This window comes from Larus michahellis, chromosome 12, assembly GCF_964199755.1.
Source record: "Larus michahellis chromosome 12, bLarMic1.1, whole genome shotgun sequence".
Lineage (NCBI taxonomy): Eukaryota > Metazoa > Chordata > Aves > Charadriiformes > Laridae > Larus > Larus michahellis.
In genome coordinates this window covers 12,038,483-12,051,754 of record NC_133907.1, presented here as the reverse complement: position 1 = coordinate 12,051,754, position 13,272 = coordinate 12,038,483, and the positions used below count along the sequence as shown (strand labels likewise).

The window sequence follows — 13,272 nt, the reverse complement described above, 5'->3', positions numbered from 1 at the left end:
TGAGGGGGGGGTGGGGGGGTGGCTTTTGACACCGGAGCATTGCCCTTGATCATCCCTGTGTCCCCCCTGCAGGGTACTGCGGAGGACCCGGGTCAACGGGGACAACCGGCTGTAGCCCATCTCGGCGGGCGAAGGCACCTCCAGTGCTTGTGAATCTCACGGCACGCTGTGAACTGGTTTCTATGGAAACGGCACTGCTATGGCCTACTTTCAGGCAGCTTTTCCAGTTTCTCTGCTGAAGTGTGTTCCAGTGGAGAACTAAAAAAAAAAAAAAAAAAAAAATTGGAAAAAAAAACCAACCCAACCAACCCACCCCTAACCAACCCCAAACACCCACCAACCTTCACCACCAAGCCCTTAACGGAGCGCACGGGTGCGTGCAGCCTGCCAGCCGCCAAGGTGAGAGACGAAAATGTCTATAACCGCAAGGAAAGAGACCCAAAAAAAAAACCAAACCACAACCAAACCCCAACCAGCCCTCTGCCGTCGCTGCTCTGCCTGTATTCCCGGAGATCCCGCTCCTGCGCCGCTGACGGAGCCCCTTTGCAGCCATCCTTTGCTGTGCCCGTTCCCAGCAGGCCGGGCGGGGGGGACTTAAGTGACCATGGCGGCACCTATCTCTGTCCTGGCGGCATCGCATCTACCTACCTGTATAGCCACTGCCTATGGGTCCCGTAGTGAAACTCTACGTTTACAAGGCCGCTCTAGCTTTAAACGACAATAAAAGTGTCAGTATTACATGCGTGGTGGCTTGGGTGTCTGGCAGTTTGCCCCCCCGCAGATGTGCCGAGGAGCCGGGGTGCAGCCCTGCCTGGGGGGAGGCTGCGCTCGTCCCGCCTTCTTCTAGGGAGTTTGCAGCTACTGGGAGGGAAAAATAACCAGGAGCAGCCCCAGGTTTAATGCTGTTCACTCAAAAGAGTAAAACAAGGGTATATGCTAGAGCTGACCATGCTTTTTTGGACCGGACTGGGGACGAGCCATGACTCCAGGCTGCAGGAGGGCTCTGAGGATGGAGGTGTCTGGGCTCCAGCACCGTACCAGGTCACTCACTCATGGCCTTACCCCGTCGTTAAGCTGTCGTGATTTTAAAAACAAATAGGAGGGTTGTGACTGAGCGTTCCCCACTCCCGGACAAGCAAACATCTCCCTGCGCAGCCAGCTCTCGCCATCACCCAGCACAGGGCATCCCCTGGGCACCCCACGGGCTTCCCCAAACCCGAGTGCAATCACCAGCCAACTCACATTTGTCTTTTTTTTTTTTTTTATGCTCTTTATTTAGGAACAACCAAAAATGTCTGGTTTCATTTCAACAAACTGTACAAGCAAGCTCTTCCCCTCTCCCACCCTCACATCCACATATACAAAAGGAAGGGAAACTTGCCGTTCACTTCTCAGAAGTGGCATTGTTGCTACAGGGAGTTCTTGCCCTCAGAATTAAGAGCAGGTAAAGTCCATAGCAGGTACAAGCTACCCTAGCCCTAGTAATAGCCACAGCCCACAATCACAGGCAGCTTCACTTTATTTCCCCCCCCCCTTAAAACCTTTACCAAAAGTAAAAACTAGTTCCTGTCTCACACGATTGCCAAGGTGACCATCTAAAATCGTGGTCTTAAAAAAAAACCAAACAAACACAATAATAACCCCACTGGAACCCCCCACACCTCCCCAGTACAAAGACGGTTTACACAGCAGAGCCCTTGCTCTGCTCCTTAGCTGCACGGCCACCCTTATGAAAGGTCCCGTTGCAGCTACAATTACATTTTCCTTTGGATAAATCCAAGCAAAAAAAATTCCAGGTCATTCAGCACCAGCATGATTTCTAAATAACAATAATTAAAAAAAAAAAAAAAAAAAAGAGACCCCATTAGGCTGACTTTGTGGTCTGCTGAGAAACAAAGTGATCAACACGCTGTTCCCAAAGTCTCTCTTTTAGTGCAATGTTAGTATGTGCAAGGGGAATCACAGCCACGTACCCATAACACCACCACGCGCCAGATGGGGCAGAGAGAAAGTGCAATTTTTAGCAAGAAGTTTTCTATGCCATGGATTCCTAGCCCAACCTTCGCTAGCACCAGTAAGCAAGAGTCCTCCTGATACCACCCTCCATCAGGACAGGGGAAAAAAAAACGTGGCTTTAATTGTGCCATCAAAATATGGCCAACGTCAGCCAACAGAGCACTCTTTACTGGAACAGGCAATAACAAGAAAATAAAATAAAATAATAATAAAATAAATCACTGCTTAGGTAACAGAGCTCCCTTGCTCTGCTTTAAAGTTTTGCCATGCCAATCCAGCATTCCCGGCAGAGACCACTGCCAGTAAAAGATACAGCAGAAACTAAACTTGCAAAAAAAAAACAACAAAGGTACAGCTTGCAAGTGTCTCACCCCCCCTGCCCTCCATTTGTAGTGTTGCCTAATCTTACCCTGCTGGTTTTGTGATCAACTGAGAAATTACAAAAAAGGCTACTGCAGTGAGCTCAATCACGTCAGGCCACCGATTTGATTTGAAAAGAGCAAAGCCAAAATTATCCGGGCAACAGGAGAGAGAAGTTTACAAGCATTTTACTAACAGCTTGACGGGAAGGTGCAGCATCATGTTAACTTTCCGATTTGTGCCAAAGTGCTGAAAATCATCTTTCTCTTCTGATTCCCAGCAACTCAGCTTCCAAACATCCCCTTCTGATGAGATTGCTAAGAGAGGGGGTTGCAGGGAAGACAGAAAACAACACTTCTACCTGTGATCAAAAATTGTTGCTTCTCATAAAAAAAAAAATAAAATATATATACTCAAAACTCTAAATGGAAACCCAGCCTTCTACATCCTCCTCTTCCTCCTGAACGGACAGGGGATGCCTAGCAAAGATTAACCGACCAGATATCTTGCAGCTCCAGCTTCTGTGTGATCGTCGCCCAGGCAGGTGAAGGTTCTGCGTTCAGCTGTGGGCTGACCATGGGGTTTCTCATCACAGCTGCCAGCAGCTACCGCTTTTGCTGGTGGCTTCTCCTGGTGACCAACGCAAGCCCCTGGCAGGGAGGGGACACGCAGCTGCACTAAATATACCTGTGGTTGGAGCTCTGCGGGCCGTACATCGAAGCAAGCACCTGCCCCCATTCCTCTCGCCGTGGCTGCAGGCCTGACGTGCAGCGGCGCTCAGCTCTCAGGCAAGTGGAAATAGGAGCCTGTAAATCATGGTTTGTTTAGTGTTCTGCTAAAAAAAAAAATAAAAAATTCCAGGATGCTAATTAAGGAGCTGAAAAATAAGCTACCCAAATGAAACACAGAGCCATGTCTAGGAATCTCACGGCAGGGCCTGCTGATAATGAATAAAGAAACTGTTCCTTGCATGAGGAGAACCAGCAGCCCTTCACATGAGCGAGCCAGGTACGGCACAAATCAGGGTTTCGGGTTATTAAGCAATTGGATTGCGCCCTTAATCTAAGCAGCCTCAGAGACATAAGTAACAAGATTCACGGGGATTAAAACCGACGGTTACTACTGTGCCTGTCAAGCCCAAGCTCACACACAGCAGACGGAGGTGAAGAATTTATTTCCCTTCCTTCCTGATGCTGGCTACGCGACTTCTAACTTCCACCCCTCCTTTCAAGTCAAGACAGTCATCTTTGATTAGATGATGATAAACATTCGCACACGCTGTGTAGAACTGCGGTGATGCTTCCTCTTAACACCAGAGGAACTGCTGCTGGGACTCTCAAGCCACCTCTCAATTATTCCTTTCAGTTCCAGATGCAAACATATTTTAACGTCCTGCACCAGAACCTGAGTCTACTTGGAGGTGGCACCTGCTTCTCCTCAGCTTCAAAAAACAACGCAATGGGGAAACAAAGGACCACAGAGCTAAACCCTCAAAAATCCTTCAGCTTATACTTCCATGGAGATTTCAAGTCAACTAAAAAAAGGCAGATAACAAGGAATGTGGGAGTTGAGTTAGAAAGGGAACTCGATTACTTTTTGAAGTTTTTGTCTCTCAATCTTACCCTCCCCACGCAAAGGGCTTTGCCAGCCCGGTCACCGCGTCCGAGGGGAGTCTGCATGGAACCACTTTTTAAAATTCCTCTGACCCAAAAGAAAGAAAACTCCTGCTGTGCTTGTATGAATGCATGGAGACAAAGCTCAAAAACCTCAGCAGCTTCCAACCCTCAAGGCTGTTTTTTCTGTGTACACCGGGAAATTCTCCCTCTAGCTCACAAGACTTCTCTTTTCAATTTTTCTGGAAAACTGGCCGAATACAATCCAAGTGCAAAATATTTCAGCTAGTGCATGGAAAAATGGTTTGAAGGGACCAGTTCATACTATAGTCCTTAAGCATTTCTGTAGATGGAGCGGGGATCACTCTTCCAATTAGCCATAGGCCTTAAAGTGTACACCAAAAATCCCACAGAAAATCACCTTGAACGGGCAAACTACACTTCCAACATATTTATATAGCAAGTAGTTAGTAAAAGTGTACATTTTTAATGTACATCTTAATGCAATAAAGAATCAATGGCATATCTGAACTGTATATATGTGTACTTAAATAAACCTGCATGTACATAGACACTAGAGAGTAAATGATCTACCTGTATTTGTTCTCTGAAGGTAACACCGTACATACACTCACACTCTCGGGCCGCACAACTCCCACATCTGCTACCTCTGGCTCTAGGGCCACCCAGCTTCCCCCATCACCTGTGACATTTTGGGGTGCGCAGGATGGCACCCGCGAGGGTGAACCCCTGGGGCTCTGGCTGTCTTTGTAGTGTGGCCGCCCCTGTTTTCCTGGTGGAGAGCCGCAGGGATGCTGCCTGGCTGAGCAGACGCAAGGCTGAGGTGGGATGGCTGCCGATTATGCCTCCAACCACGCCATGACCAGCAATAGCGCTTCTAAAGAGAAAGAAATTCAGGGAGCCTGTGTCAGCAGGGTGCTACGGGTCGACACACCCGTGCTCGCAGCATTTTGGGGAAGGTTCATCTGACTGCCAAGGGAGCGGGTGTCTGCATATGAGCGCGTCGCCCCGGCTCTCTTTAGGGTGCAGGTCATCTTCTGAAGCAGGTGCTTGCACTCAGCCACGGGGGGTTACACCGTGTGCCAGGGGAGGTACACGAGCTCAGGCGCTGGCACCTACCCCGACGGCACGTACCACCAGGCAAGAGGAAGCCCCCCCTCTCTTGCAAAGTGCTGAGCAGAGAAAATCCCTCCTAGTAGTTGAGCAAGGCAGCCTCTTAAAGAAGGGAGGAAGAAAGAATTGGAAAAACAAGGGCAATTAAAGGTAGAAATCAGACACCATCTTTGGAAGAGGTTCTGAAAGAGGTTTTTTGTTTTTAAACCAGATTTTTTTTGTAAATCTCTGGATCCGATCCTTTGGGGCTTGCTACCCACCCTTCTAATAAATATCATTTACCACCAACAATAAAGTCTCCCACATTAAAAAGCTCTCACTAAATAAAAACCTTCTACTGAAACAGCCTGGCTGAGCTAGCTTGGCAAAAATAAGGAGCTATGACTACTCTCCATAAATACATCAGCGGATAAACACCAAAAACTATTTAAGTTAAAGGACAATGTTGGCTCCAAAACAAACCAGGAATGAACTGGCCACGAATTAATTCAAACTAGAAATTTAAATAAAGTTTCTAACCATTCAAAGGCAGTGAAGTTCTGGGATAGTCTTCCAAGCGCAAAAGTGAAGGCAAGACATGGAACCAATTTTGAGCTGGGATTCGATTAGTTTGTGACAGAATGGTCTGACACAGCATTTGGCTGGATTATTCAGCTCAAGAGTTTCCCTTCTAGACCTTGTTTTCTATTAGAAAAGAATATTAAAACAATCTTCAAGTAGTTGCATCACACAGCAACCACCCAAGACAAGAAGGGCACATTAAAAATGCACAGGTACTGGGAAGCAGGATGGTTAACTGGGAAATTTATTTTGCTGTTTCGCCAGAACTATTGCAGATGGACTGGGGAAAAAAAAAAATACGACAAAAAAAAAAAGACTGGAGCAAACACTTCAAGTTAGGAGTGCTGCTGCAGGAGGATCTGTCATGTAGGGCTGCAAGAGGGAAACTTCCTGATTGCAGAAGAGCTGCTGCCTCACGGATCCCTTGGAGACAACAATGACTTGAACCACTCACACCAACGCTGCATATTCTCTGCATTTGTTCTCTGAAGAACAGCTTGTTCTCTCTGAACAAAGAAAAGGATTCCAGGTCAGGATGGAAAAATTATTATGTGCTACTTCTCAGTGATTAAAGGGAGACTTGGAGATTTAATAGCCTGCTACAGTCAGTCTCCAGGAGCGCAAGGAAAATATTCTAGCCAGCAAGGGACAAATGGCACCAAACTCCATCTCCTGGGTTGTCTGGGTCTGGGAACCTGCTACTTATGGGAGAGTATGCAATGCTAAAACTAACCTCATCTGTAGGGATGAAAATCTCACTCAACACCCACTGGACTTTAATGCAAGACTGGCAGTTTTCTTCTCAGATACCTTTCCTTTCCTAACACACACATAACACGCTTGTGTGCCTGCAAAGCCCTTCATTTCCAGGGCTTAAGGACCAGAAAGGGCAGAGAGGATATATGCAGCCATGCCAACCTTTAGAGAACAAACACCTTAACGGACAGACAAAAAAATAAAAAAAAAAAAAAAAAAAAGAAAAAAGAAAGAAGTACTGTGCCATGATAGTCCATATCTAAGCAATGACCTTGTTTACACAATGTCTGAGATTCAGTTATGCTTGTATAGGCAGCTGTAGGCATTGGTATATGAATATGGAATCTGAAAGTCTGTCCACCGAAAAGCAAACAAGAGCATCCTATTTCCTGGGTGCGAGCTGAGCCCTTGCCTCCACCAGCTCTCAGCCATCTCCTCTGCCGGGCCACCGAGAGCTCGGCACTAAGTGCCCAGTTTTTGCACGCGTGCTCTCTCGTGTGCTGTGCTCAAAGGTCTCATTTATGGCAGTGCTTTATCACCACGTCCTGCTCCTGAGGTTTGGATCAGGCCGGCCCATGGGTTTCTTCAAGACCAAAAATTTCTTCTCAAGGGTAAAAGCGAATCCTCCGGGGCTGATGGTTTGAGTTCAGTCTGTTTCTGAAAAAGAAATGAAGTGTCAGAGATGCTCCGGCTCACTGCAGGGGCCTGCAGCCTAGCTGGGATGTGGGATGGGGAAGAAAGGCTACAAGAGGGCCTCAGGATGGGCAAAATCAGGAGCCTTAATGGAGTCAGCTGCGGAGAAAGGCCAGCCCTATTGAGAAGGGCCAGGAAATCCAAAATCCTCATGGGAGCGGAGCTGGGCTCTGGCCAGTGGCAGGGCTAAGGAGGGATGCAGCCCACAGGGATTTGAAGCCGTGCACCCTTGCTGAGCACCTCCTGCCTATGTGCCACGAGGGGTGACGGGACTGCCTTGCTCTGGGTGGCATAAAGTCACACTTGGAGGGTGCTAGCAGGGGCACTGCCATCGCCCAGCACAAAAGCTGGCCCACCACCCTTCTCCAAACCACTCCCGCTGCAACACCTTTCCATCCCACTCTTGTGGCCGCAGCCTCTCCCCAGCCAAGGGCACGGCACAGCCCCATTCAAACCCATGCTCCATCTCCTCTGCATTAGACAGGGGAAGGAAGCAATGAATTTCAATTGATTTTTTTATATATATATATTTTTGTTTTTAGGCCTGCAGCCATGGCAGAGGTGCATGGGAAGCTCCAAAGCAAGGCCGTGGGTCTGGAGAAGATCCCAGCTGCCCAGCATGCCAGCAAGGGGCTGCGTGCGCGGAGCAGGCGAGGGGCTGTGGCAGCCTGCGGCAGGACAGGGCGAGCGCTTGGCCATCCCCATCTGGTGGGAACCCCGCCAGGGAGGAAACGGCCCCCAGCTGCACTTCTGAAGAGCCCATGGAGGGCTTGGAAACCACCTCTCCTCTCCTCCGCACGCACGTGCGCGCACACACACGCCTTTCCTGGAGTCCTGGAGGAGGGATAGGGCCAGCAGCTGTAAACACCAGCCCCTCCATGTCCTCTCCCTCCTTGCAGCCTCCATCTTCAACACCCAAGCCTTGCCCCGTGCCAAAGAAGGATGCTCACATCTGGAGAGCTGGCAGTGGGAGAGGGACGGGAGGAGGCTCTCGCCCACGCAGGCAGCAGGGGTTACGTCTGTGCCCGAGGCCACGGGGAGGCACGGAAGGAGCCATGGCACAGGACACAGCAGCCAGGCCCCTTCCTTCCCAGATACCAATCCCCTTCATAGATAAACCCAAGGGACACCTTCCCGTGGGGCAGGTAAAGGGACCAGACACTCCTGCTGGATTTACTTAGGCTTAAATAAAGCCAGGATTTGGCTTCAGAGCAGAGCTGGCATCCAGTGACCAAGGCAGGCAGAGGCAGGGAGCGTCCCGCAGGGCATCTCGCCGGACCCTCTTTATCCTCCTTCCCTGACCTCCCTCTTCCTCAGTTAAACCCCAAACAGCACGACCGGACACTAAACCCTTCCCTGAAGCCTCAGATTTCCAAGTGGGAAATGCTTGGAGCCCCGTGCTGCCCCAGGGGCCTTACCGAGCCGTGCGGCGGGCGGGGGGCCGGGGGCGTCGGGGGTCCCGGCGCTGCCTTCCTGGCCGCCCGGCTCCCAGGACTCGTTGCTTTCCGACACCTCCGAGCCGGCCTCGCACGGCCCTTTCCGGCTGGCTGCCGCTTGGCCAGCGCAAGCCTCCTCGGGGACGGCAGCCCTGCTCTCCTCCTCTGCCTTCACCGCAAACCACACCTTGAGCTGCTGGGCGCTGAGGTGGGAGCGCTCGCAGAGGCCGGGCAGGTCCTCCTCCCGCAGCCCCTTGTGCTTCTCGTAGTAGTCCTCCAGCACCTCCCGGCCAGCAGGACTGACCTCCACCAGCCCCGGGGGGAAAACCCCCCGCCTGTAGTTCTCATACCACTTCAGCTGCCCGTTCTTGAAGCCATACCGGCTGTCCCCAAACCAGCGAATGACCTCGGCCCGTGGCAGGCCCGTCTGGGAAACGATGGCGTCGTACTCCTGGTTCGTGGGCCGCTGGGTCTGCACGAACATTTGCTTCAGCAGATGCCGCTGCTGGGCCGTTTTTTTAAAGTTCAGTTTGGTTTTCGGAGGGGTGGGTGGCCGGCTGGAGCTGCCATCCCCTTTCTCAGTTGCACCGGCCCCAGGTAACTCGGTTTTGCCATTAGACTCAGTCACTCGGAGGTTTTTCAGGTTGATTTTGATGGGACTGACTTTCCGCTCCACTGAGTTCGGGTTGTTGCCAGAGGCGTCGACCGAACCATTTTCGCCTGCGGCCCTCAGCTCATCTGAGGAGTCTTCCCCTTCCCCAGCACCATTTTCCACCTCCTCCTCCTCCTGCCGAGCCGCCTCCTCCACTTTCTTATTTTCCTCTGCCACCTTCTTCTTCCTCCTCTCTGAGAACCAGCTATCAATCTCCCTCCGCGTCATCTTTGTTTCCCCCCTCAGGCGGTTCACCTCTTCCTCCGCAGGAAGAGGATTTTGGGCAAAACTGCTTTCCAGGGCCTTGAGCTGCTCCGGCGCCCGCTCTTTGTACTTGGTGGGCGTGAAGTCAGGCGCCTGGTGCCATGACTGCCGCCGCGGTGGGTGGTGAGGCGCCGGTGCGGCCACGGCCGCCGCTGGGCTCAGCTCGGCTCCTCTGGGTGAGACGTCAAAGGATATTTCGGGCAGGGAATCCAGAGCGCTGTCTCCAGGGAAGACGGCCCGGCCGCCTCTCACGTTCCTGTAGTGGTACCTCCTATCGCTGAACCATTTTCGAATCTCCTTGGTGGAAAGGCCCGTGATTTTTGTCAGCCGCTCGACTTCAGCCTGGCCAGGGAACTGGTTTCTGCAGAAGCTGCCTTTCAAGGCTGAGAGCTGCTCATGGGACTTCTTGTTTTTGTAGACGTTGGGATCCAGGAAGGTCTGCGAGGAGATGGCCGGGCAGGCGGTGAGCAGCGACTGTCCACTGTTGACCACCTTCACCCCCGATGCGGTGCTGGAGCTCACCGTGCTGTGCTGCGCCGCCGGCTGTGGCTTGGGGACAGAAGTCACTGCCAAAGTGAAGGAAGAACTGGTGCCCTTCAACCCATTTGCCATGATGGGCTGCGTGACCAGCAGCCCCCCCGTCCCCTCCGGCTGCCCCACCACGTGTCCGGGTAAAGTCGCCTGAATAAGATGGGGGACGCTCCCGGGATTTGCAACCAGCGGCGTGTTCAAAACCGTAATGGTGGGTTGTGGCACAGACTGAATAACGGTGTTGAACATCTTCTTCCTGGCATCTTCAATCTCCTCCGGTGACCAGCTGATGCCCTGCTTCAACCTCTGGGCAGTGAACCAGATCTTCAGCTGCTCTTCTGGGTACTTCGTCACCACGGTCAAGTAGCAGAGCTCGGCTTTGGTGGGGTAGGGGAACTTGTGGAAAGAGTTTTTGAGGAAGCTGTTGGAGTCCATGGCGGCGTTGTACGTTGGAATGCTGCTCAGGGGGATCATCACCTTGGGAAGGGACTTGGACGTAGGTAGCTGCTGATGCAATGGGGGTTGCTGCTGCAGTGACACAAGTTGTGCAACACCCGCCTGCAGAACAGGCACGTTTCCTATGATGGAGCCATTCACTATATGAGATGATTTTGTCGAACTTGCAGTAGGCTGGCTGACTGGCACAGATCCATTTGGGAATGAATGCTCTCCATCTTTCACCTCTGACTCACTGCCCAGCTGACTTGACACATTCTCTTTCAGCGTGTGGATTTTTTTGGCCTCTGGTTTACCTTTCATTATCTTCATGATGGGGGTTTTGGTAATGATAATTTCAGACTGGCCATCCACCCCTTCTTCAGGGACCTCTCCTGGAAGGTCATGGCTGCTGGCAGCTTCACAGAGACTTTGCTCCACAGTTGTACGATTGTCCTGCTTAGCCACCCTCCAGATGAAGCTCGTTTCGCCGGCATGTGATTCTGCATTGTGGTGTGAGAGCCCTTCATGGCTATTTGCCAGAAAGCCGCACGCAACACACGCAAACGCGGGGTCTTTGCTAAAGTCTAAGTGCTCAGAGTCCAAGTGCCCAAAGAAGTGCTGAACGTCTTGAGATCCAAAGTCACAAGACTTGCAGATATAAGTGTCACTATCAGTGATACCGCGGTGCCCATTAGACAAAGCTCCATTATTACTGTTACTGGCGGCAGCATCACTAGCTGCTGGCCCTTCCGCAGGAGCATCTTGTTGTGTTCCTTCACGATCATCTTCTACAGCATCCAGTTCAGTCTCCTGAAGCACCAGTGTTTTTACTGGTATCATGCAGGGAGTTGTGGATTTTCTTTTGCTAGCCATCACTGCAATTGATCCAGATGATTATTTTTCTTTCACTTAAATGAAATGAAAATTTAAAAAGCGCTATTGCAAGTGCTCTGTGGTCTAGATTCCAGCAAATTCATGATGTCCCAAGAAGTTGTTGTCAAATGTTGACAAATGTTCATATTTGCCACTGAACCTGAGGACAAGGAGAGGGAGGAGGGGTTAGTTCCCTTGGCATTAAACAAAGCACAACTGTCCTGGTATTTAACTGTTTCACTCAATATATCATTGTCAGCCTCTTTTGCTGAAAAAATTTAACTTGACCTTGGATTTACTGTATTTTCACAAATACAACCTGTGAATTACCTGTTTAAAAACAAACACACAAACACGCCTCTTTTACAGCCCACATCAAATTCTCATTTGAGGAGGAAAACCACCAAAATTACCCCTCACCCTGCCCTCCCGAGACCCATCACCGGTGTTTCGGCGGGGAGAGCAGTGCCTGGGCTCCCTGCATGCCCGGGCTCCCGGCTCAGCGGAACGCAGGAGGCGATAGCAGGCAGGGTCACCCTGGGAAACCCGCCTGCTTTCCATCAGAAAAACCTGATGAAAAATCAACACGTTCCCCACAGAACGTTTCGATTTCTTCAAAATCGGCATTTTCCAACCATCCTGTTGGGAAGTTTCTTGCCAGCTCAAAGCACCATGCCAAGGCCCTCTGCCTGCAGAGATGCCTGGAGCTCTGCTGCAGGGAGTGAGGAGGCTGCAGCCAGGGCCACGTATTTTAGCCCTCCTCGCTCAGCAAGCCTACAAAGCATTTGTGAGATTCCCTCCCCACCCCATGCACAGTTTGTTACTGATTTAACAGCATCTGTTGAGTTTTCTGCTGGAGCTGCAAGAGAAGGTAAGGCCCCAAAACTCAAGAGCAGCATCACACACGTGTTCCTTCCCCTCCAGCCTTCCCCTCCCAATGCACTGGAGGTTATTTCCTAAGAAGGTGTAATTTCTCTCTCCCTTTTTTTTTTTTCCTCTGAAGCTAAAGCAGTTCCCAAACTGCTCCACCCTGTGGAAGGCCAGGGCTGGCTGGGGCATTAGCCACAACCTTACTCCTGGCCTGATGTAGCTTCCCCACCTCGACAGTGACACTCGGTGCCTGAGATCACGACCTGAGGAGTAGCTGGCACCAGAAGTCACTTGCCTGGTGACGGGACCTGATGACAGGGAAGGTAGCACATCTGAGAGAGCATCTCTGCCTTAACCCCTCTGTCAACATTGTATACAGCAACTTTGCGTTTTTTCTTTTAAACACAGGAATAAAATGGTATTTTTCCAGATTGCAAGGTCACTTGGAAGCATATGGACGCACCGATTCATATTACAAAGACTCTGTGCCAGATTTTCCTGGGATTTACAGTAACAGCAACGGAGCTTTATAAAAACAGTCATAAAAACTTGAACTTAAAAAAAAAAAAAAATAAGACCAACTTAACTTACCATCCTACCAGATGACTCACAGAGGTGACTCCTATCAGTTACAGCAGCTGTGTACCAGTAGCTTTCTCATATCAGATATTCTGAGCTGATCTCATGCACCGAGAAATGCAGATCGGGCAAATGACTTCGTGGTGCTTATGCAATACCTCCTCTGCTTATTTTTGTCAGTAGCTTTTACAACAGAGGAATGAAAGGTCCTATTGCAAAAAAAAAAAATCAAACGGAGGAAGTACAATTTGACCTCCCTAACTTCATTAGAAATTTTTTAAAAAATCGTTCTGAAAGCTGACATCATTTTTTCCAAACAGGAGCGCCTCGATGGCCGCCTCTGGCCTCAGCAACTCTCAGGCACCGTTTAAAAGACTGATGGGAAAACGTAACTTCCCGTTAATGTGGGCCGATCTGAGATTACAAAACAGTCCTGTAAATAGTGTTAGTCATCACTGAACTTGGCATCAGAAAAGACTGTTTGCTATGCTAAGGC

General features: G+C 50.4%; 2 protein-coding genes across 5 annotated transcripts in view; one reads left to right on the top strand and one right to left on the bottom strand.

The window, feature by feature from the left end:
* The window catches only part of PLCG1 (phospholipase C gamma 1), a 51,458-nt gene extending 50,721 nt beyond the window's left edge, over nucleotides 1-737 (top strand). For all 4 annotated transcript variants that reach the window (XM_074605819.1, XM_074605817.1, XM_074605818.1 and 1 more), the window contains exon 32: nucleotides 73-737. In XM_074605819.1, coding sequence (XP_074461920.1) covers nucleotides 73-115 — 43 coding nt within the window. In that variant the 3' untranslated portion in view covers nucleotides 116-737. The remainder of the gene's footprint in view (nucleotides 1-72) is intronic.
* Nucleotides 738-5,343: 4,606 nt separating this feature from the next.
* ZHX3 (zinc fingers and homeoboxes 3) overlaps nucleotides 5,344-13,272 on the bottom strand; it is a 47,417-nt gene continuing 39,488 nt past the window's right edge. The window contains exons 3-4 of the mRNA XM_074605820.1: nucleotides 8,552-11,487; nucleotides 5,344-7,097 (exon numbers count right to left, since the gene is read on the bottom strand). Of these exons, the coding sequence (XP_074461921.1) occupies nucleotides 7,087-7,097; nucleotides 8,552-11,327 (2,787 nt within the window). The 5' untranslated portion in view covers nucleotides 11,328-11,487 and the 3' untranslated portion in view covers nucleotides 5,344-7,086. The remainder of the gene's footprint in view (nucleotides 7,098-8,551; nucleotides 11,488-13,272) is intronic.